This window comes from Myxocyprinus asiaticus, chromosome 15 (assembly GCF_019703515.2).
Source record: "Myxocyprinus asiaticus isolate MX2 ecotype Aquarium Trade chromosome 15, UBuf_Myxa_2, whole genome shotgun sequence".
NCBI lineage: Eukaryota > Metazoa > Chordata > Actinopteri > Cypriniformes > Catostomidae > Myxocyprinus > Myxocyprinus asiaticus.
This window is the reverse complement of record NC_059358.1, coordinates 17,247,665-17,271,378: the sequence shown is the minus strand read 5'-3', so window position 1 is coordinate 17,271,378 and position 23,714 is coordinate 17,247,665. Positions and strand designations below refer to the sequence as shown.

Genomic DNA, 23,714 nt, shown 5'->3' with positions numbered 1-23,714 from the left:
TGTACAGTCATCATATGAGAATGATGTACGTATATTCTGTGCAACATTCTGCGAAGATCCAGATCTCCAATTAGTCACTAGAAAAATTATTTCATATTTTATTCAGACTTATGAAATCATCCAATTTAAATCAAAGTAACTGATTTCAATTGATGGCATGAAAGAGCAAACGTTTAATTATTTGATGTCTTTATTAGTGCTACTTTGCTCTCCAATGATATTTGTGGTGTTTTAATAAAATGATTTTGGGGAAAGAAAATATATGGATATTTTCTTACATTCAAAGCAGGTTGAGAAATATTAAATGAAAAAAAAAAAAAAAAAAAATGAAGGATTGAATGCAGTTTGTGTGTGAAATGTGGATGTCTCACCCAGCAGCCAAGCATAAAGTCTCCGGTTCAGAGACATATCTCTCCTTAGAACAACATGAAGTGCTGCAGACAGAATCCGGATCATGTCTGGACGTGTAGCCTGAAACAAACCAAACAGTTAGATAAGCAAATAATGTCTACATGCTTATATTTATTGTATATGTATTATGTATCTTAGTATCCTACAATACTCATTTATTTTCTATGTAAAACACTTTAAAATGAGCCATATTACCTTTGCAAATAGAGACTTAACTCACACAAATTAGTGATAGAACGATATATCAGCTAGGCCAATAAACTGGCCAATATTAGGTAATTTTGAGACTATCTGCAGATAAACATGCCCGTTTGGCCAATTAACAGATGCGCCCCTTTTGCCTGTTCCAAAATCTACCAGCAGCCTTATCAATGGATAATGCATCATTAGTTTTCAAATATTTTTAGTGAATTTCTAGTAAATATTGAGTTTATTTTCAGTGTATGTGTACATCTCATTTGTTATAATTAATATGTGTTAGCCTATATCTGCATTAGAATGGCATCGGCCACTGAAAAAACAATATCGGCCAAAAACTAATACAAATAACAGAACAGGAAACTCTGCCTCCTGGGATGTTAGGTGGGAGATTGTTTGAGACCTGGACCACAAGTGAAACTCATACAGTATGTTAAAAAGATAGTTAACAGAGGTTTTAAATCAAGAAAATGAGTTCTGTTACCTGACTCATGTGGAAGGGGAAGCAGAACAGAATGAGGTCCAGGGTGCTCCTCTGCACTAGCACACTGGAGTCCTGAACCGATGTGCTGACAGCCTCCACCTGATAAAAACAATTACATGATAAACAATCTCACTTTCCTGTACATGATGTTATAAAAAACCAAAACACAAATTCTGTATAATGTATCAGCAATTTGGACGATTCTTTTTCATCTCTGTCAATAATCTGTGTACCATCAGTTCGATGTCACTGCCGATGATGTACAACTGGTCCTCCATGGATAATTTACGATTAAGGTGCAGAAGAACAAAGGTGACTCCAGGCAAACGCACAGCAGGGCTGGTTAGAATACTGCCCCACAGGGCACCGTAAAAGGCTGGCTGCTCCACAGCTGCGGCCACTTTTTCCAGCAGGGTATTGGTCCTTCGCCCAACAGATAAAATGTAATTTATCATCTATTAACAGGTTTTCACTATTAATTGTGTGTTACTGTTTCAGTTTACCTGTCATAGTACTCCGAGCCCTCCTCCAGACCAGGCAGTACTCCAGTCAGGAGCCCTTGCAGGCCTGGTTTGAGAGTCTTTCCTAAGGGCAGGTAGTAGGTCTCATACAACCCAAGTAATACTGGCTTCACAGACATAGCTGCATTGGATAATAAAGGGAAGAGTCCCGAACTAAGGAGGAGAGAAAAAAAGGTATACATTAGCCACTTAGTGCCATAGCTGTAGCTGATAATTGAAATGAAATATAAATTGTGCACAGCTTCTACCTATAAAGGAAAAGATCCTTCGCCAGGCGCTTTGGTCCAATGATCTTGAAGATGATCTCGTAAGTCTCCAGGGCCTTGCGGTGAACCCCGCTGGGCAGCGCCGGGTGAAGGCATTGGGCCAGACGCTTCCCGATTGTCAGTTTCTTGGGCACAACTTGGTACTTGCCATTGTTTTGCAATACCTGTCAACAAAATGCAGAATTCTTTTTTATAAATGTAGATAAACATCAGTAAACCAAGTGAAAGCATTTTGAACCGGCTTCTCTTTCTTTAAAAGTGATGGTTACAATATTTTAAGGACCTTATTGAGCTTTCCGAGCGCTGAGATCAGATCGGCCCATTCACTGGAGTACTCAAAGTTTTTTAGGGCCTTATCCACTGCTGCCACATAATTCCTGTACTTCGAGTCACCAAGGAGTTCCAACTCCTCTGCGTTCATCGTCCTACACGATGTGACTAAAAGCCGTATCTGAGGTCACATACGAACATCACACCTTCATTTCAGAGGAAGAGCGAGAATTGCACAAAGGTTAAACACTGACAAAGTGAGTTCACACAAAGAGTTATGTTAGTGTAAATCACATGCTTGATGATGAAATAAATTATTAAATTTTATGACTCAGTGTAGGTGAGGCACCTTATAAAGGGCAAAGAATAACAGCTATAAAACACCTGACTTGGGGGGACTGCCAAATTTTAGTGCAGGAAAATTTATTTATCAATAGTTACGTTATTCCCCATATTAATGGGAGTATGACATTCTTGCCAAAAAGAACCTTTCAAAGTCAAAGGGTATTTGAACAAAAACAACAACAACAGTTTCAAAATCAAAAACAAAGCAAAGCAAAACAAAACAAAGTAAAGAGGTTTGGTTGGTGCCCTTCATTATCACTGTGTATTTTAACAAAATAAACTGTTTTTACTCTACCCAAAAACAAAACAAAGCAAAACAAACCAAGACAAAGTGAAAAGGGTTAGTTGATGCCCTTTAATATCACAGGATATATATATAACTGCTTTAACCAAAAACAAAACAACGCAAAACAAATCCTGAGACAAAGTAAACAGGTTTAGCTTAGGCCCTTTGAAATCTGCCTCAGAATTCTAATGGGCGGAATTAAATTTTAAACTCCCCACTGACTTTAACAGCATGCAGTGGATGTGCATTTGTCAGCTCCTTGCTTTTGGCAGGCTGATTGGGATTTCCCATGATCTGTTGATAGTAGAACAAGGGACCATTATGTGATGATGAGAAGGCCCCTCTGAGGTCTTCAATAGCAGTTAGCCAGTATGAAAATTATGAATAAGTGCTTCATAATCAACACATCTCTAAACCTCTTCTTGTGGAACGACGGATAACAACCCCGGTGTAAATAACCTCCACATCCAAACGTCATCAAAACACGCTAACCGGCTAAGCTACTGATCCTCTGTGATGAGCTGTTGCTTACCGTTGTCAGTCGGGCGGCGTTTATGATGAGTGTTGAGGGGCTGGCTGTTTTTATTTGTGTTGTTGGTGGACGGATGGATAGATAGATGAATGGATCTATGGATGAATGGACAGGTTGTGAGCGATATACGGTCAGATGCGACGACGATGGGTACACTGACAGCAATAAACGCTTTCCCGGACACCGCTGGCGAAATTACATATCTGCTGTCATCAAATCCATCTGTTATACACCAGTATTATGTTGACATCAGTCCAGGCCGCGTTGACACTCTGCAGATAGACCCATTTTTTATGAAAGTCGTTGACAGGCGATATGCTGAATACTGCGCGTGCGCGAGCAGTTCCTAGTCAATCATTTCATAATAAAAGTTCCGTGCCTTTAAATTTCAAATAATTTGTAACATACATGTTACAGCACAAAATAATGCTCAGTATTCTAGCTGTACTAAGTGGTTTTATTGTAATTCAAATAACGTAAAGGTTGTAGTTTGTTTAATAATCATTTACATTTGGTTGATCAACTGAAAGAAACGAGAAATGTGTGTATTTTGCCAGCTGATGGCGATGTGCGAATTCAAAACAGAATCCATTAAATCCAGCGTCACGTATTTCTAGTTCAAGTGCGTGTAATTGTCAGGTTTATGCTGTTATTGAAATGCGTTATAAGTAAAGATGTTAGTTCACACATTAGTGTATTTGAATTTGATTACATTTGTCCTAACTGTAGTTGGAGATGTAGGGTGATGTCAGCTAAAGTAGGCCACTTTTTGGTAAATCGTCTAGATCAGCATTGAAGTAACATTCCGGGTTCAATACAAGTTAAGCTTAATAGACAGCATTTGTGGCATTATGTTGATTACCACAGAAATTAGTTTCGGCTCGTTCCTCCTTTTCTACAAAAATCAGTTGGGCACTTACAATGGAAGTGAATGTGGCCAATTTCGGAGGGTTTAAAGGCAGAAACGTGAAGCTTATAATTTGATATACATTCATTCTTCTGTTAAACGCATGTCATATTTGAGCAGTAAAGTTGTTCAAATTGTAATTTTTATAGTCATTTTAGGGTTTGTTGGCATTACATCATCATGGCAACAAAGTTGTAAAATTGTCTATAACTTTACACAATGAACGTTAGTAAGTGATTTTATCACACTAAAATCATGTTTACATGCATATTGTTTACATCTCGTGGCTATAATTTTGAAACAGTGAGTATTTTAACTTTTACCGATTGGCCCAATTCACTTCCATTGTAAGTGCCTCACTGTAACCCATAATTTCGCTTTTTTCTGGTCTCGCTTTTTCCAAGTCAAAATAAATTTTTGTGGTAATCAATATTATGCCACAAATGCTGTCAGTTGAGCTTAACTTGCCTGGAATACTCCTTTAAAATGTGTATGCACAGACTGCTCTTTGTTCATTTAGGCCTCTTCTTACCTTTCATGTTGAAAATACAAAACAAAATAATAATTGTTTAAGCTCATCCTTGTCATCACTGCTGTGTTTAGCTAAAATGGACCAGTGAATCCGTATAGCAAAACCATCACCACAGACAAATGTGCTCTCTTAATTTATCTACAACTATGTCTCATTTAATCAATAACATTGCATTAATGTATTATGGCATTACAAGGAAATGTGTATAGTTGAGGAGGTTGAGTTGTGAAAGATGGAGGGGTAGATTTGTAGGTGTTGACCGTGTGATAATAAGAACAACATATGATATTAACAAGACTTTTATTAACTTTAAAATGCAACCTCCCTTTCTAAACTTTGACATTAACTGGTTACCATTCTGTGTGAAGCTCCTAGTCACAAATGTGTGTGTCTTGACTTGAGACAGAATAGTATATTGTTCTGTAAAGACTTTATATAATATCAGCAAGGCTAAGTGATAAGCAGTCTCGACACGTGTAATAAACTAACTGTAATTTCTTTTCAACTGAAATTTTATGTATGAATGTGTACTTCACTCATAACAGCTGTAATAAAATGAAAACTGATGAGGGTTAACCAATATGGGCCAGCAACTATATTTTTTTTCTCATCAAATATTTAATACAAGTTGTTTTGCAATCTAGTATTTTTTCCCTTGAAGATTGACACAGTTCATGATACCTTACATTTAGATACGCAATAGTTGCTTCTGAATATATAACAATTATAATTGTAATGGTGCATTTAGCATGCCAGGGAACTAATCTTACGTGTTTCCCATTCAGCCCCCGTAAAATTATTTTCCCTGCCTACCTTAAACTCAGACCAATGAAAACAGTTGAAACATGTCAAGGACTATTGTCAGCTATTGTTTAAAATAGTTTGTGGCGCTTGGATATTGAATCTTAAAGAGAACTACGAAGCTCCAACCTTATCCGGCCCATTTTGCCTGGTGGCCCACTTTAGCTGACATTACCCTATTAAATTACTGTAGAAACTACATAAGTTTAATTATACTATTTAACTTTTCATAAATCAGTTTTATTGTCTCATGTGTAAATTAGGCTAATATTCATATCCTGAAACAGGAAAATGTAAAATGCAATTTATTATTGTAAAATGTTTCCAGTAGGTGCCGATGTCTATGAGAACAAATGCATACTCCAAATTTAGCCCTGACTAAATGGATGGTTGCTTTGGCCCATATAAACATCTTAGATAATCGTCCATTATTAGTGTTAAAATGTTTACGTTAAAGCTTTCTATAATCTAGACAGAAAAAACACAAGAAATATTGGGGGGGGGGAGGATTTTATTTTTTCTTTTAGACAACCAAATTACAATTTTTTAATATGTACTCACTTACCACATGGGCTTTTTGTTTTCTTTTCAGTGACAATTTAAAGTTTGGGACAAATTCATAGCCAATTAGCTGGGATAGTCAAATTTAGGAAAAGGACTTTTATACATACCATTAAAATAATTTACTTAATTTAAAATGTAATGTGATATTTCTGGATGTAAACTGCAGCATCATTGGTTTAAAACAGTGGCCTGCGGAGGAAAGACCAATGTCTTGGTGCAAATGTATGCTGTTTTATCAACTCTGAAAACGGGAAAAAATAATGCCCGTTAAAATCTATTAAAAATTAAAATCAATTACAACAACACAAAAACAAAAAAAATTGTATAAAGTCCCTTTCAATTTCATTTTTTTTTTTTTTTTTTTTTTTTTGCATTTAAAGCTCACGTTGCCCCTACACAGTGCATTATACAAAATAAAAAATTATGTGCACGGTCACTGGCAACAATCACACAGTGCAGGGGTTTTGATGCACGACAGGCAAATTTTCTCTTTTTTCTTAACAAAATATTCTTCAGCATTTGAAAACAAGCCACGTCCTTAGCATGACTTACACATTCAGTGTTATTACTAAAAAATACTTTATCGGCAGGTTTTCAAATATTCCTGCACAAATGTACAATATGCTACAACACGTTATATATTTCATTATTTACATGGCTCTATTACACAAATAAAATTTATCAGCTTTGTTTTGTCATCTTTACGATGGCTATTAACAACACGTTCTGCCAGAGGTAGTTATCACCACACTCGTAACTAAGTGGGAAGGGGTTGCTTCGTCACATATCCACAGTTGAAAGCGCAACATTGTCTAAAAGTTTGGAACTCAAATTAACAGCAGTGAATGAAAAATAACAAGTGAAAAAGGGCAGTGTGTGTGTAAAATGCTGTCAGACTGCCTTCTTTTAAACAATGTAAACATGTCCACACTGGACTTCCACTCTATGTCAAGTCCCCAATGTCATGATACACACACATTTCATAATATAATGCTCACAACATAAAAACGCATCGCAGAGCAAACAAGTCCATGAAACGAGACCTGAGAAATCCCTTCCTGTGGTCACAGACACAAACCTCCTCCGCATTATTGCAGTGCGATCGTACTAAAAAGTACAGCAAATGTTAAAAAATAAATAAAAATAATGAATTCCAAAAGTGATGTCAAATGAATCAAAACTTTGATTTACACTAACGCCTTGCTCAATGATTTATGGCACTTGTAACCATATCTGGTAAGCAAGAAGGGATCCCAACCAAAAGTAGCCGATTACATAGCTTTGGTAAACATTAAAATCACATTGAATATTCTAAGCTATAACAAAGGATGCAAAATGCTGCAATAGATCTTGGGAACCTTAGTGACTTTCAACACCTATAGTGCAATGCGCACAGCGCCATTTAAAAAAAGGAAGAAAAAAAAAAATACAGGTGTTGGAAGCACAAGGTCCATTGTGCTACCTCATCAGGTATGAGGTTAGTCATATGACTAATGTTCACTTAAGCTTGTTCCCCTCCATTTTCTATTCGCTTAGTTCTCCCTGCAGAACGAAGTCAAGTGGCTTTTACTTCCCAAAAAGCAAAATAAAAAAAAACAACAACCTGGAAATGCAGTATGCACTATTGCGCTACAAATGCTGCTGTGCTTAGCACCAAAAGGTTTCTGCCACTCCTTACATGATTAAAACTCAAGCCAAGGGTGTGCATTAAACCTCAGCGAGCGAAAAAGTGAACATAAGATATTGGAAAAGAAAATGGGTGTGAATTTTTGGACTTGTATACCTAGGCCTGGTTGAGAAGAAAAACACACTGACTGCCACAAACAGCCATCAAAAAAAAATAACAAAACAAAACGGGAGCATAACAGAGCAATGAGTATTTAAGGAGGACATCCAGTTCATATGTCATGGCATATAACTCCGCTAAGAATTCTCAACCACCCTTTAAGGCCACAACGGCGTAATAACTAGTTTTTCTTTAAAACAAAAAGTTAGGTGAAGGACATTAGCAGAAACAAATGGTCATCACCTTAAGACACAAATCTAAAAATAGCTGTAAAAATATATTACACCGCTGAAGCATTCTAGGGTAGGGCAAGAGTCCAAAGCGGAGCCTTCATTCAAATATTGGCTAATAGAGAGCAGCAGTGAGAGACCGTCTCAGGCCTGAACCTTCAGGAGGCTCTTCAACTGAAAGGTCATCACCTCACGGTGATCACATGGGCCCATGGGAAGAGACACCCAGTGGCTTGGGGGCTTGGGTAGCACACTTGGGGACGGGGGCTCACTAAACTTGGCTCCAGCATAGTTCTGACCACACTGAGCTGACAAAAGTTTGTTCAGATGGGACATGGTACCCTCCCAATTCTGATCATATGTTGTGGCAAAACGAACCGAGGCATTCTTTTTGTCTACAGATGCGGCCTGCCGCGCCTCAGGAGACCAATAATAGTTGGTGCCCTTCTCACTCCTGCGGTAGCTGTGGTGATGAGGCACCCCTAAGGCTCCTGAGGCAGAATGCACCACTCCATTCTGGTCTCGACTTCTCTGCTTGCCCCTGCCAATCTGGTGGCTCTTTTTGGGTGCTGGGCGATCTGGAATGTTGTATCTCTCACCACCTCCCATACTGCTTTAATTAGATGTCACCTATCAGAGGGGAAAATGAAACCCAGATTAATCAGTAAAAAGTCATTTTGCGACATTTGATGCAACGTTAAAGCAAGCAAATCTTTGTTTAAAAAAAAAAAAAAATGCTTAAAATAAAAATCTAGTAGTTTCCGCGTCGCAGTCTCATAACAAAGGACTACATGCAGAGCGAGTCAGCCTTCGCTTCTCCGCCCATCCCCCACTCGCTTCCTCTACTTACCTCTCTGTGGTAAAAAAGTTGAGTGCGTGGGGTTCTTTACTTTTTAATTTTTCCTCGCCGATCGGGCTCCAGGTCCTCGAAGTAGTTGATCTACTTCTCGCTGCACATCTATGTCCAGCAAGAGCTGAGGTTTTCATGTGCCAATGGGAGTTGTTTTGTCGTGAAACCGAGCTGAACATGAATTCACCTCGGCGCACGGTGCTCTTGAAGCCGTGAATCTATCATAAACAAATTAAGAGTGTCACATTCAGTACAGTGTTTCCCTGGTGTTGCTAGATATTAACTACATTCGAATGCATCGACGTTCCACCAATATCCAATGCCAAACAAACGGATTATGCGTCAAAAGAAAATAATAATAATAAATAATAAAACTAGACAACAATTGGTCGAGCTTAATAAAATCGTTTCAGCAATTGTTAATGAAAACGTACAAGTTATAGTAAGACCTTATTTAAAGAAAAAAAAAAAAAAAAAAAGCAAATTTTCTTTGGTTTGGTATTACATAAACAACATCTGATCTTCCTCCAGTCTGCCCAACGACGTTCCTCTCAAAAGGCAGTTATCGAAGAAAATTACATTTTAAATTTGCTTTGACATTTCAAATAAACCACTAAGGTTACCGTGCAAAACAGAATAACAACGTTATGTTTTAGATGAAAAATAAAGAAATTAGGTCATGTTTTCTTGCTCCTAACCAAAACAAAAGACTCTGGACGCAACATGGCGTCGACAACTCCCATAGTTTTTAACTCCGTACAAACAAACTTACCGACTTCCTCGGGCTTTGATGCAACAAGCTCCTCTTGGTCTAGTCTGTAGATGTTAATGGAGAAAAAAAAACTTTCCCGATATGTGAAATCCGAGGCTACAGCAAAATAACGACTCTCTCTCTCTCTCCTGTTTGTCTCCGTCTACCAACAAAATGGATCCTCAACAAAGCATAAATAGTTCAGTCGTGTGCAGTCCTGACCAATCAGGGACCGTCACTGCCATCGTCTGGCCAATGGGAGCGGTGAACTCGCCTGTTGCCATCGTTCCTGCGTCATCAAGCTTTTTACGTGTTCGTGGGGAATTTTGTTTTTTCCGCGTTACTTGAAAGCATAGAAATGGTCACATGATAATTTCCGGTTGGTTTAATCTCCTAATACAAACATTGCAAATTTCAAGGATGTACCGCACACTTGTACATAGCGCACTGTAAAATTCAGTTGAACAATGAACCAGTGTTGTTTTTTAAAGGGTTTAAAAATACAAAAAAAGAAAAAAAAATGATTCCAAAAAGAATCAGTGTTTATGATGAAAAAGAATGTTGAACCTCGCGCGTAATATTTGTGTACAAGCTTCAGAAAAGATACACAGGTGTTGTGGAAATGATCGTATGGGATGAAAAGAACATGATTTAGATTTGGTAAAGGTTTTTTTAGAAGATGTGATAAATTAGCCTTCCCTATTGAAAGAGCCTGTAGACATTACCATAATTGTTAGATGGGTGTGACTGGGATAGAGGAAATACCCTCTTTTGAAACCGAGAAGAAACTACTACCATGACACATCTCTTCAGAGGTGTTGCATGAGTGACAACAGGTAGATTAAAACCTGTGAAGTAGTGTCTAGGCTGAGTTGTAGTAAAGACAATAGGAGGAAAGGGTGATGGTGCTCCTCAACAACAAAGTAACCAACAAAGGTGTTATTTTGGGGAGGTGTAAATAAGTGTAGCGCTCAGGGGTGGCATATAAGCCATTTGGTGTTCGATAATGTTCTCATGGATTGTTTATGGTGCTATAACATCTCGTACGTAACCTCAGTTCCCTGAGATGAAGGGAACGAGACATTGCGTTTATTAACGCATATGGGGAGTGCCTTCTTACACGACCTAGTTGAAACCTCTCTACAATAATACCAATATTTTTATATTGGTTATGGTGTTTGAGCCCTGCCCAGGCGTGGACTGGCCATTGGGAGAACCCGAAATGGGGCCGCATGGGACGCCACGTTATGCAGAATGCGCCATAAAATGGCGCTGCGATATGTGGAAGGGGGCAGCGATATGCAGAAAACATTGCAAATGTGTTTTGAGAAGACCATCCTGCTGCAAAACATATGTCTTGTAAGGACACACCATTCGTCCATGCCCATGAGGAGACCATGCCTCTAGTTGAGTGTGCTTTAACACCAATTGGGCAAGTCTTACCCTACGACTCATAAGCCAGGGCAATTGCATTGACAATCCAGTGAGAAAGTCTTTAGTCTCTATAGTGGCGCCGGCTTCATGTGCGTGATACGCAGATATAGTCTCCACATACACTTTGAGCATTGACGGAGTGAGTCCTGCGTCTAATCGCTCTTGAAGAAATATGAGAATTTCATGTATTGGGCAGTTTACTGGGTGTTTGCCATGTGAGAGACACCAATCAGTGAACACCTTCCATTTTAGCACGTAGAGGCATCTGGTGGATGTCGCTTTGGACTGTAAAATGGTGTTTATGACTGAATGCATCGGTTCTGACACATTTAGCGCACTCCGTTCAGGGGCCATACATGCAGGTTCCACAGATTGGGCTGGGGATGCCAGATTGTGCCTTGCGCCTAAGAGAGGAGATCCCTCCTCAGCGGTATTTCCCATGGCGAGCTGTACAGCATCTCTCACTTTTCCGGAAACCATAGCTGACTGGGCCATTTTGGCGCAACCAATAGAATCGTTTCCTTGTCCTCTCGGACTTTGCATATGACAGAGTGAATCAGGCACACAAGGGGAAACGCATATTTGCATTTCACCGGCCATTTGTGGGCCATTGCGTCTGCTCCCAGCAGGGCTTGGGTATTCCCCACTGAGGCAAATAGATCACTTTCTGCTTTGCCAAATGTTTCCCAAATCCTCAATACAGTTTGACGATGAAGTCTCCATTTGCCCGGTATAACCCCTTGGCGTGGCAATAGGTCCGTGCAGTAATTCAGGCAGCCTGGGACATATGTCGCTCTCAGGAAGAGGAGATGATGCTCGCTCCATAGGAGGAGGTGACGCATCAGTCTCAACAGTGGCGGTGAATAAATTCCACCTTGGCGGTTTATATATGCCACAACTGTCACGTTGTCTGAGCGAACCAGAACATGACAGTTCACTATTTCTGACTGAAAGCCTTTAAGGCTAGGACTACAGCTGATAGCTCTAGGCGGTTGATGTGCCACGCTTTCTTTGCACCTGTCCAGGTACCATTGCACACCGCCCCCCAACCTGTGTTGGAAGCATCTGTAGTCACCACTTTCCACCTGACAATCTGCCCCAGCGCGACACCTTGCTGGTAAAAGGCAGGAGCTGTCCAAGGTGCTAAAGCAGCTATACAGCAGTGGGATATAGTGATGTGCATGCGCCCATGGTGCCAAGCATGTTGTGGCACATGGCACTTGAGCCAGCACTGAAGAGGTCTCATGTATAAGAGACCTAATGGAATGACAGCAGATGCCACTGCCATAAACCCCAATGCTTTGTGAAACAGCTTCAGTGGAAGTGTTCTCCCCAGTTTGAACTGATACAGACAATGTAGAATGGCCTGAATGCACTCACTCATGAGGTGCACGCGCCTGCTCGTGGAGTTGAGGCAGACTCCCAAAAAGGAGATTTGTTGGCTGGGGGAGAGCGTGCTCTTCGCCCAGTTCACACTGAGGCCCAAGCTGTTTAGTTGTTGAAGCATTAAGTCTCTGTGCTGGCATAACAGAACTTCTGATTGTGCCAGTAACAGCCAATCATCGAGGTAGTTCAAGATGAGCACGTCGCTCAGTTTCAGAGGGGCGAGAACCGCATCGATGGTATCTCTTTATTGAGAATGTGTGAGCATCTCGTGCATTTGCAATGAGTGCTAATTTTTTATTACTCGATAAACAGCAGTGGGGAGATGGGGAACAGTGTTTTGTGTCTCCAATCGAGCCTTCTTTGGAGCAGACCCGGAGGGACCCGCGGGCTCTGCTTTCCGCTTCGAAGGGCTGCGCCCATCAGGAGCACTTTTGCTGTGCAGGGGGGTTTGTTCCGCTGGTGCGAAGCCGGCGCTGATACGGCTGCTTCCATATCAGCGCCGGCTCGAAACAGAGTGAGGGCAAACCGGCTGTGATGTACTCCATTTTAGCATAAAGTGTTTCATAGCCTGTGATTGCTGCTGAGTCGTGAAGTAATGCTCAGCAAACTTATTTACAGAGCCACCAAATAGGCCAGCTGGAGACACTGGAGCATCCAACAGAGTGGCTTTTTCCCTATCACTCATTTCTGTGAGGGTCAGCCATACATGTCGATCCAGAACTACCAGGTTGCCCATGGACTTGCCAATGGCAGCGACTTTCGTTGCATGCAGCACTAAGTCTGTAGTGGTGCGGAGCTCTTTGAATGTCTCTGGATCGAAGCCTTGCTCATCCATTTGCTTGAGGAGCTTGGCTTGAAATACCTGGAGCACCGCCATTGTGTGAAGTGCTGATGCAGCTTGTCCTGCCCCTGAGTAAGCTTTTCCAACCAGTGCGGATGTTTGTCAACACGGAAGGCTGTATGGGCTGTGATTTCCACGCCCTGTTACTCGCTGGGCAGAGGTGTGCTGCTACCACCTCCTCCACAGGGAGGACAGCATCCTGAGAAGGGCGCATGCCAGGACTTAGACAGTTCGTTATGAACTTCGGGACAAATGGGGCAGATTTGCGGAACGAGGCCGCTCGATGGAATCCAGACTGCAGGAACCATTCATCCAGGCGAGACTGTTCAGGTTCCTCTGGGGGAGACCACTCAAGGGCACGTGAGGCTGAATCGTCCCTCAGAATCTGGGCAATGTGTGAGCCAAGAGTCTTGAAACTCATGCCCTCGCAGTGAGGACAGTCTGTCTCCATGAGAGCTGACTCTGCATGGGCAAGGCCCAGACAGTGAATGCAGCTCTGATGCTTATCTGACGGTGGGATGTGCCTCTCGCACAAGGAACACTTACGGAACAGATGCGAACACGTAAGTGACTCTTTTAGATATATATAAATAAATATATATTTATATTTCACACAATATACAATACACAATATGCAATTGCTTTGAAAGGATACACAACACCTGCCAAAGCGCTGCGGGGAATCAGGATGCTGAGGCCCGTTCACCAGCGAAGCGGCAAGCAGCAAGGCAGAGTGATGTTCGCCGGAGCACTGCAGGGGAGCGGAGAGTCTTCTCGTTGCTGTGAGGGCTTCTTGACAAGAAATGATCACTGTCTTGAAGGAAGAAATTCTGAGGAAATGGTGTTTGTGCACCTGTTTTTATAGCGGACAGCTTCACGCCAAAACAGGCAGGGCTCAAACATCATAGCCAATGTTAGAATATTAGTGTTATTGTAGAGAGGTTTCAACTAGGTCGTGTAAGAAGGCACTCACCATATGCGTTAATAAACGGAATGTCAAGTGTACTGAGTCGTAAGGGAACTCTGAGAACATTTTAAGTTCAACAGCTGTTAAAAGTTAGATAAACATTTCATTTAGGCCATATTTAAATCTTCTTGACATGTTGTCCTATTTCTGACTTTGTCCCCAAGGAAGCTACTGTCAATGTTTAAAGGAATAGTTCACCCAAAAATGAACATTCTCTCACCATTTACTCACCCTCATGCCATCCCAGATGTGTGACTTTTTTTGTTCTGCAGAACACAAATTAAGATTTTTAGAAGAATATCTCTGCTCTGTAGGTCCATGCAATGCAAGTGAATGGTGACCAAATCTTTGAAAAGGGAATTTTAAAATGATCTGTTTCTCACCCACATCTATTATATCCCTCCTGAAGACATGGATTTAACCACTCGATTACATTTATGCTGACTTTATGTGGTTTTTGGGGCTTCAAAGTTCTGGCCACCATTCACTTGAATTTATTGGACTTATAGAGCTGAGATATTCTTCCAAAAAATCATCGATTGTGTTCTGCAGAAGAAAGAAAGTCATACACATCTGGGATGGCATGAGGGTGAGTAAATATTGAGATAATTTTCATTTTTGGGTGAACTATTCTTTTAATCTAAATAAACACCCTACATTTATCTGAATATAAAATAGACTATATTCAGAAAATATATTTGACTTTTGGTAAATCATTGCTGTTTGACATACTTTACTATAACATTTACATTAATGTTAACAGACAAACTTTTCTCAGTGTGCAATGGATGAGTTACGTATGTATGCCATTCTTCCTGCATATTGTTGGAATTCAAATAAATTATTGTTAGTATGTAGAATTCAAAACTTGACATTAATAAAACAGTGCTGACATGATCTGATCTCTGGGTGGAATAAAGGTATCTTGGCTATATACAATTGTTAGTAATTCAGTTTTGGTTGTGGTGGTAAACATTTGAAAGTTTTCAAATGACACATTTTGTCATGTTCAGAACTCAGTGCTTTAATCCAGTCCACAGAGATTATATTCAGGTCTGGACCAGTGTTGTTGATAGCTGATCTTTGTGACTGTTTGAATGCCTTCAGTTGTGTATGAAATACTTATCCCACAAGCAGCAAACCTGTTGCATAACACGGCACTTGTCTGCCTGTTTAATCAAAATCCGTATTTGGAGATGGAAGTGCACGCCCACTGCTTGTAACCTTGGGTTCCAGCTATCCAGGGCTTGGCCCAAGTTTGTAATCTAAGTTTGGAAAGTAGGTTGGGTGGGAGGCTCTTGTTGGTCACACATGATTTGAGAAGAGGTCAAATGGCCAAATTTGACTATGTTGTGGGAGAAACATATAGATGTAAACATGCTCCCAGAAAAATATACACATACTGTACTTTTAGCTTGCTGATAGTTAGATAGATAGATAGATAGATAGATAGATAGATAGATAGATAGAATAAGCAATTGATAGATGGAAATGTATCAAAATTGGGGCAGCTGCAGTGAGAGTTAACCAATATTTTCCTCCACCATCTGCTCTCTTTGATTTAGAAAACTGGTGAAATAGGTCGGCACAACATAGATGGGAAGCTGTGGTAAAGAAAGAGTTTCAGCATTTATCACTCGAATGTTGTTTTGTGGCAATGGGACTCCAAGGTTCCTCTTTGGATACCATATGATGTTTCAGCTCAGAGATTAAGGTGTTTGGTACTGTCCATCTTTTGCTTTTCTTTGCTCAGAAACAGTTTTCCTGGTCACTGTAATCTCAGTCACCTGCATCTCTACTCATATAAAAATGAATACATCACAGTTAATATGATAACAGCCGTCTGGAAGGAAATTACAGTGAAATTGAGTATTTATTGAGGTTCTCTCTCATTCTTTCTCTCTGTCATTGGGGGTGTGGTATATGTTATTGTGTTGTAATCAGAGGCAACTGCAGAAAGATCGGATATGAGAAAGACAGAGAAAAAAATATCTGGTTTCCTCTGAAAATACACTACCAACGGCAAAACAAAAGGTAAGCAACCATTTTATTTGATCAATGTATAGACTATGCCAAACTTCTCCTATGGGAAAAGATAAGGAACAGCAGCTTTATCTTGTTTTAATAAGAAGTTTAATTTATTTGTAAGAAATGTGCATTGTGATGACAAGTCACATTTATGAACGGTACATTTTACTTGTGAGAGCGTGAAACAGCTTAACAAGATAATGTGCGTTTGATCCTCACATAAATAAATGCAGTTAATTTTCTATTGAACTTTTCAGATAACAGCTCAGAGTACATCTTTGAATTACTTTTGCTACTTTTTGTGGTGTTTTGTTGAATGGTATTTGTTTATTTAGCATTTAAGGCTAAGAAGACAATATTGTTATGATGTAATAACGTGAGAGAACACAACAATACCACATAGTTTTGCCTCAATTGCCTTTTTAACCTTCCTTATCTTGTTATAGAACTGTGTGGTGTTTTGTCCAGCAGAGGTAAATCTCCAGTTCTTACTGTTATCGTTTTATATTAATTTAGACTTTCTTTTAAGTCTTAAACAAAATGACTAGAATGTAGACCAATGGGCCAGGCTGGTTATTTCTCATTCAGGATAATATCACCTCTCTTCCCAATTAAAGCCATGCAGCCTGAATAATGCGCGGTTGTATTTATAGAATGCATTAGCCTAATAAAAATTTTGCTTGGAGACATATTTCACTTTATATGAATTTTGAGTGTGTGTGTGCAGAGTTACTATAATTTGGGGACAAATTTGTACCCAGAAACAAGTTTAATCGGACAAAACGTCCCTTTGGGAACATTTTGGTCCATCCTCATATATATACATATATATATATATATATATATATATAGTGTATATAAAAATGCACAAAGTTTTCTGTTAAGGTAAGGTTTAGGGTGTGGGTTAAGTTTAGTCTAAAGTTATTATAATTAGCTTTATATAAAAGCAATAGAAGTCTATGTTATATGTTCTGTAGATGTTGTCTATAAGTCTATGTTATATGTCTATGTTATGGACTTCTCACGTTAAGAGAGCTAAATAAGTGTGTGTGTGTGTGTGTGTGTGTGTGTGTGTGTTATCCTTCTTTATCATGTCAATTTCAGAACTTGATCAAATTCAAATATTTTATGTTGGAATTCTGAATTCTTCATGCTTTACTCTTAACACTTTCTTTTTGTAGCTTTCTCTCTTAAATATTTAGTGTTATCTGTAATATGTATAATTTTATCATTGATTATTACGTTTAAAAGCTGAAAACACACTCAAACAGTTGACAAATTTAAAAGAATTTCAATGTGCCAACACATATGACTGAAAATAAACAAATTTAAAACCAAGTGTCCCTTGAAGTATATGATTCATTTGATCCACTTTTAACATTTTATTAATAGATCATTTATTTTAAACAGATAATTTTTGTCTTGTGGAAAATGGAGAACCAAACCGAACATGATCCAGAAGCAACCACTGTGCTTTATTTAAATGAAAGTAGACAAAATGTTTCAACTGCAGGTACAGTAATATTTGTTTCTCATTTCGATATTTTTCCTTCTCTGATCTGCAATAAAGTTTTGTTGTGACATTTTTAAATATACTTTTTTAAATCTTTGTGAAAGCTCAATATTTAAGTTATGACTAATGTACAAATAACACTTTAATGCAATTCCAGATTTATTCTGCTCCTTATCTGTTAATCTTGATCCTTAACTGTTGCAGGAGAAAGCTTGTGCAATAGCCTTAAGTGCTACATGGTCCTGACTCAACAAGAGAAGAAAGCTATTGGCTCAATCTGCTTCCTTGCTGGCCCTGTGACTTTCCTGGAGAACATTCTAGTGCTAGGGGTCATAGCGAGCTCTGCCACCCTGCGCAGTCGCCCATCATACCTGTTCATCAGCAGCCTGGCACTGGCAGACACCTTTGCCAGCTGTTTCTTCACCATCAGTTTTCTAGACTTCCATCTTTATAGTAATAATGATAGCCCTAATACATATCTCTTCAAGCTGGGTGGTGTCACAATGGCGTTCACAGGCTCTGTGGGAAGCCTGCTGCTGACAGCGCTAGACCGCTATCTCTGCATCTACCAGGCTTCCAATTACAAGGTGCTACTAACACGCACTAGAGCCAAGCTGGCTATAATTTTATTATGGTGTATAACAATTTTCATCTCCTTTCTCCCTCTGATGGGTTGGAGGTGCACAACTTGGTTGGATCGCCCTTGCTCCCGTCTTTTCCCCTATGTGGATCATCACTACCAGGTCTGCTGGTCAGGCCTGCAACTCGTGGTGCTCTCCCTCATCATTTTGGCCTATGCCCTCATTCTGTGGAAGGCACATCGGCATGAAGCAGTAATGGGTGGACCGCAGCTGGGGAGGCTGAGTCTTCGAGGACAAGCTCGAATGCGCATGGACATCCAGCTTGCACGCACCTTCAGTTTGATCCTCCTGATCCTTGCAGTGTGCTGGCTGCCCGTCCTTTCCTTCATGATAATAGATGTCTCAGTGATCCTTACAAATGAACAACAGCGAATGTTTGCTTTCTGTAGTACACTCTGCCTGGTGAACTCATGTGTGAACCCGCTTCTGTACGCCCTGCGTTGCCGAGAGCTGAGGGGAGAACTTTTAACATTGCTGGGATGTTTCAAAGCATTGAGGGAATGTAATTTGGGAAATACTAATGTTATTCAGCAAGATAAAAATGGTTGTGAGTTTACAAGAAATAATAAGGATCATACGCTCAGTGAGAGTAATCAAGAAACTATTTCTGAGAGTATAGACATGTAGCAAAACAGCGTATAAATATCATAAAGTGAAGTGTTTTGTTAATCATTTTCATATTAATAATTTGTCAACTCTTTTATTCATCTTTGCTGAGGATGCAGGAAAGCCCAAAAAATGTAGGTCTTCAGGATAATGTTATCATGCATAGTGTGATATCATGACTATGTTGTTAACGATAATGCTTTGCTTCTGATGGTAAGCTTCCACATTGCAGTTCTGTTGTTTTGCTGTAATAATTTGTAGGACATCAAATAATAATGGCATTCTAATAAGAACAAAAACATAAGCAACTCAACACAAGCTGCTTAACAGGTTTATAAGTTTATGAGTCCACAATGTTTTCCATTACCTAATTTGCAGAAAATTTCTACAATGATAAATCAATCAACTCAATTTTATGAAGGCTTTCCATCCAAGGGCTTTGCTCAAGGTTCATCTATATTTATATATAAAGAACCAGCCAGAAGAGTTGGGTCCAGTGAGAATTAACTTCGGGAAGAGAGGTTCTTTTGCATCACTTTAAATGTCAGAAGAAGGTTATACTCATCTCCTACAGGACGTTGTTCTAAATTAAGCTGTGTAAATTGAGTTAAATATTTATGCACTCACCCAGTCATAACACCATAATGTAAAGAATTATGAAAGCTGCTCACTGGGCCCTGGCAATAGTCACAACACAAAGCTGATATAGACTAATGGGGCAAGTTCTTTAGCTAGATGTACCTGAAAGCCATACAGTGTGCTTAACAATCTGTAAAATATTTCTGTAATGTTTAATGTGTGTGTTCATGTATATCTTGTCTTTTATTTTGTATTCTAGTTCCTGTTTCATGTCATGTGTTCCCTAGTCATGTGATGTCCTGTTTTCCCTCCATGTTCATGTGTCTTTTTTTCCTTGGTTCATTGTTTGATTAACTTGTTTAGAGTTCTGTTTGTTCATTGGTCATCTTTGTCATGTGTTCCCCCATGTCTAGTATTTAAGCCCTCATGTTTTCCATTGTCCGTTGTTAGGTATTATGTGTTTGGTACATTGTTCATGTCATGTTGTTTCATGCTATGCCAAGTTTATGTTAAGTCAGGTTCATGTTTATGTTAGGTTTATGTTTCACGTTTATAAATAAAATTGCACTTGAGTTCTTTACACCATCGTTATCGTCTTCATCATTGCCAGCACAGCAGCAACGTTACAGAAATACCTAAACTACAATGAACCCAGCAATTCAGCTCCTCCGCCTATGTCAGGGGAATCGTCCCCTGGAGGACTATGTGGAGGACTTCTGCGCTCTGGCCTACCGGGTGAACTATAATGAGGTAGCCCTCAAGGACATTTGTGAGTGAGCCAGTTTCCTTCCTGATGGCTGGCGGTCGCAGTTCCCTCAGTCTGGCTCAGTATATCGACCTTGCCCTGCAGATTACTGGTTCTACATTCACTGTGGGGGGCGCGGCCCCCGAGCCGGAGTTCCACGACACAGCTGCCGAGCTGGAGTTCCACGACGCGGCCGCCGAGGCGGAGTTCCATGACGCAGCCGCCGAGCCGGAGTTCCATGACATGGTCGCTGAGCAAGAGCCAAGTTTTACCTTGGATCCTCAGCCTACTCCATGCCATGTCACCGCAACGCCTCAGCCTGCTCCATGCCATGTCACAGCAAGACAAGACACCGAGCCAGAGTTCCACATCATGGCCACCGAGCCAGAGTTCCTTGTCATGGTCGCTGAGCTAGCGCCATCTTTTGCCCCAGATCCTCTAGCCTGCTTCATGCCATGTCACAGCAACGTCTGAGCCTGCACCATGCCACGTCACAGCCACGCCTGAGCCTGCTCTTTGCCACATCACAGTCACGACTGAGCCTGCTCCATGACACGTCACAGCCATGCCTGAGAATGTTCCTCACCATGTCATGGCCACATCTGAGCAGTTGAACCTGGAGATGGTGTTTGTGGACCTTGTGTTTACATTGACATTTACATTTATGCATTTGGCAGATGCTTTTATCCAAAGCGACCTACATTGCACTTATTACAGGGATAATCCCCCCGGAGCAACCTGAGTTAAGTGCCTTGCTCAAGGACACAATGGTGGTGGCTGTGGTGATTGAACCAGCAACCTTCTTATTACCAGTTATGTGCTTTAGCCCACTCATCACACCACCACTCCACCCTTAGTTGTCCTGAGCAGGCAAGGGTAACTTTCAACCCTCCGACCCCTCCTGGACCCTCCGAGGCCTGGACTCCTCTTTGGCCTGTCAGTCCCTCGACATCGCCTCGGCTCTGCGTTCCCTCGGCTCCACTGCGGTCCTTCAGCTTGTCGGCTTTGCTGGGGTCCCTTGTCCCTCCAGCTCCTCCTTGGTCTGTTGGTCACCTGGCTCGGCCTTGGCTCTCCGATCCTCTGGCTGCACCTCATCCCTCTGATATGTCAGCTCCACCAGGGACCTCCTTCCCTACGGCTCCGCCTTGGTCCTCAGTCCCACCGGCTCCGCCTCAGTCTTCCAATCCCCCAGCTCCACCTTGCTCCTCCGAGCCTCCAGCGCTGCCTTGGTCCTCCCTGCCATCGGCTCCACCCTGGCCCTTTGAGTCTTCGGCTACTCTCTGGGTACCAAGTTCCATGGTGTCACCCTTCAAGTCTCTCACGGCTCCGCTTTCCACAGCTCCACCCCTCGAGCCTCTCAGGGTCCAACCTTCCATTGACTCTGCCCTGGTCCCATGCCCCATGCCCTGTCTCACCAGGCCATGCCCCACGCCTCAAGACCCACCCCCCCCCCCACCCCAGCTCCCTACAGAACTTTGGAACTATATAATGTTTAATGTGTGTGTTCATGTATATCATGTCTTATTTTGTATTCTAGTTCCTGTTTCATGTCATGAGTTCCCTAGTCACGTGATGTCCTGTTTTCCCTCCATGTTCATGTGTCTTGTTTTCATTGGTTCATTGTTTGATTAACTTGTTCATTGGTCATCTTTGTCATGTGTTCTCCCATGTCTAGTATTTAAGCCCTCATGTTTTCCATTGTACCTTGTTAGGTATTATGAGTTTGGTACGTTGTTCATGTCATGTCGTTTCATGCTATGCCAAGTTTGTTAAGTCAAGTTCATGTTTATGTTTCATGTTTATAGTTAGGATTTTCACATTTATAAATAAAATTGTACTTGGGTTCTTTACACCATCATTATCATCTTCATTGCCAGCACAGCAGCAACATCACAGTTCCACAGTACACACAACATTAGCATTGTAAAAATATTCTGCTGTTAATGCAGGATATAAATGATAAATTTAACAATATGAAATACAATATATATTGCTATAGTATAGATGCCTTGAAGTTTACTTGTTATGAATTTTATTTATGTTTAAGAGTAGAATGTGTTGGGAAGACTTGATAAAACTCTGTAGTACACTAGCTTCATTGTTTCATTATCATCTAGAGATTATATTTGTAAACAGAACACATTTTAATCAGTATTTCATACAATACAATTATTCAAAGTGCTTAATAAAAACCGTAACCTGGCCATGTGATCAGCTGTAAAAAGTTCACTTGCTCTCTGTGTAGAAAGCTATCTCTCTAGATAAACTTTCTGGGTTGGAATGACCTAAACAAATGCAGAACAGCTGAGTTTAGACCCAAGCGTAAAAGACTCCTTTGCCAGAATATAAGTAGATTACACTGTGAAACAAAATACCCCCACAGCATTAATGATGACTACTAACAAAACTTTACTTTCCCTTTTGATAGATTGTACCTTATGCTTTGAGGCACTACATTCTTGTTGCTAGTTTCTGGATTTATCACAGTTCTTGGTTTGTATTTCTTACTAGATTATGAAAAGTAATTGTTATGATGATACACTATAAGTAGGCCTTTATTCTTGTACATTGCTTTGTTAACAACAAGTCTATCTGCGAAGAAAGCAAATTGGAGTGTAACTGATATAAATTTATTCTATACATCTAAAAGGTTAGTTCACTCAATTAAAATTCTGTCATCATTTACTCACCATTGTGTTGTTCTGAACCCATATGACTTTCTTCTTTAAATGGAACACAAAAGGAGATGTTATGCAGAATGTAAGCCTTAGTCACCATATACTTAAAGGGTTAGTTCACCCAAAAATGAAAATTCTCTCATTATTTACTCACCTTCATGCCATCCCAGATGTGTATAACTTTCTTTCTTCTGCTGAGCACAATCGAAGATTGAATCGAAGTATTTCTCAGCTCTTTAGGTCCATACAATGTAAGTGAATGGGTGCCAAGATTTTGAAGCTCCAAAATCCACATAAGGGTGAAATAAAAGTACTCCAGATGACTCTGGTGGTTAAATCCATATATTCAGAAGTGATATGATAGGTGTGGGTGAGAAACAGATCAATATTTAAAAAACTTTTTACTATAAATTCTTCTCCCTGCTTTTTCCACTTTCACTTTCTCGTTCTCCTTCTTCTGTTTTTGGTGATTCACAGTCTTCATGCATATTGTCCCCTACTGGGCAGGGAGGAGAATTTATGATAAAAAAAAAATTACTTAAATGTTAATCTGTTTCTAACC

The 23,714-nt window shown here is 40.3% G+C and overlaps 3 protein-coding genes across 7 annotated transcripts in view; 1 reads left to right on the top strand and 2 right to left on the bottom strand.

Annotated features, from left to right (window-relative positions):
• Window positions 1-3,650, bottom strand: part of LOC127453283 (protein dopey-1-like) — a 31,608-nt gene extending 27,958 nt beyond the window's left edge. For all 3 annotated transcript variants that reach the window (XM_051719532.1, XM_051719534.1, XM_051719533.1), the window contains exons 1-7: window positions 3,314-3,650; window positions 2,164-2,356; window positions 1,863-2,044; window positions 1,597-1,767; window positions 1,327-1,516; window positions 1,094-1,192; window positions 372-471 (exon numbers count right to left, since the gene is read on the bottom strand). In XM_051719532.1, the coding sequence (XP_051575492.1) occupies window positions 372-471; window positions 1,094-1,192; window positions 1,327-1,516; window positions 1,597-1,767; window positions 1,863-2,044; window positions 2,164-2,301 (880 nt within the window). In that variant the 5' untranslated portion in view covers window positions 2,302-2,356; window positions 3,314-3,650. The remainder of the gene's footprint in view (window positions 1-371; window positions 472-1,093; window positions 1,193-1,326; window positions 1,517-1,596; window positions 1,768-1,862; window positions 2,045-2,163; window positions 2,357-3,313) is intronic.
• Window positions 3,651-6,046: 2,396 nt separating this feature from the next.
• pnrc2 (proline-rich nuclear receptor coactivator 2) lies at window positions 6,047-9,920 on the bottom strand. Its single transcript, XM_051719684.1, has 3 exons — window positions 9,756-9,920; window positions 8,984-9,201; window positions 6,047-8,763 (listed from the first exon to the last, which is right to left on the bottom strand). The coding sequence occupies exon 3, from the start codon at window positions 8,740-8,742 to the stop codon at window positions 8,278-8,280; it is 465 nt and encodes a 154-aa protein (XP_051575644.1). The 5' UTR covers window positions 8,743-8,763; window positions 8,984-9,201; window positions 9,756-9,920; the 3' UTR covers window positions 6,047-8,277.
• A 6,362-nt stretch (window positions 9,921-16,282) lies between these two features.
• LOC127453322 (cannabinoid receptor 2-like) lies at window positions 16,283-20,309 on the top strand. Of its 3 annotated transcripts, XM_051719651.1 has the most exons (5): window positions 16,283-16,396; window positions 16,837-16,863; window positions 17,801-17,903; window positions 18,108-18,490; window positions 18,647-20,309. In XM_051719651.1, the coding sequence occupies exons 3-5, from the start codon at window positions 17,822-17,824 to the stop codon at window positions 19,169-19,171; spliced, it is 990 nt and encodes a 329-aa protein (XP_051575611.1). In that variant the 5' UTR covers window positions 16,283-16,396; window positions 16,837-16,863; window positions 17,801-17,821; the 3' UTR covers window positions 19,172-20,309. The 3 variants fall into 3 exon arrangements, with proteins under 3 accessions (XP_051575611.1, XP_051575609.1, XP_051575610.1); XM_051719649.1 differs by having other exon boundaries at window positions 18,108-20,309; XM_051719650.1 differs by lacking the exon at window positions 16,837-16,863 and having other exon boundaries at window positions 16,296-16,396; window positions 18,108-20,309.
• The last annotated feature ends 3,405 nt before the right edge of the window (window positions 20,310-23,714 follow it).

What these genes read in the sequence shown, in the direction of transcription:
- pnrc2 (XM_051719684.1), bottom strand. Translation starts at nt 8,742, where the DNA reads ATGGGAGGTGGTGAGAGATACAACATTCCAGATCGCCCAGCACCCAAA.
- LOC127453322 (XM_051719649.1), top strand. Translation starts at nt 17,822, where the DNA reads ATGGAGAACCAAACCGAACATGATCCAGAAGCAACCACTGTGCTTTAT. An exon ending in ACAAAATGTTTCAACTGCAG is followed by an intron (nt 17,904 to 18,107) that starts GTACAGTAATAT and finishes TAACTGTTGCAG; the next exon opens with GAGAAAGCTTGTGCAATAGC.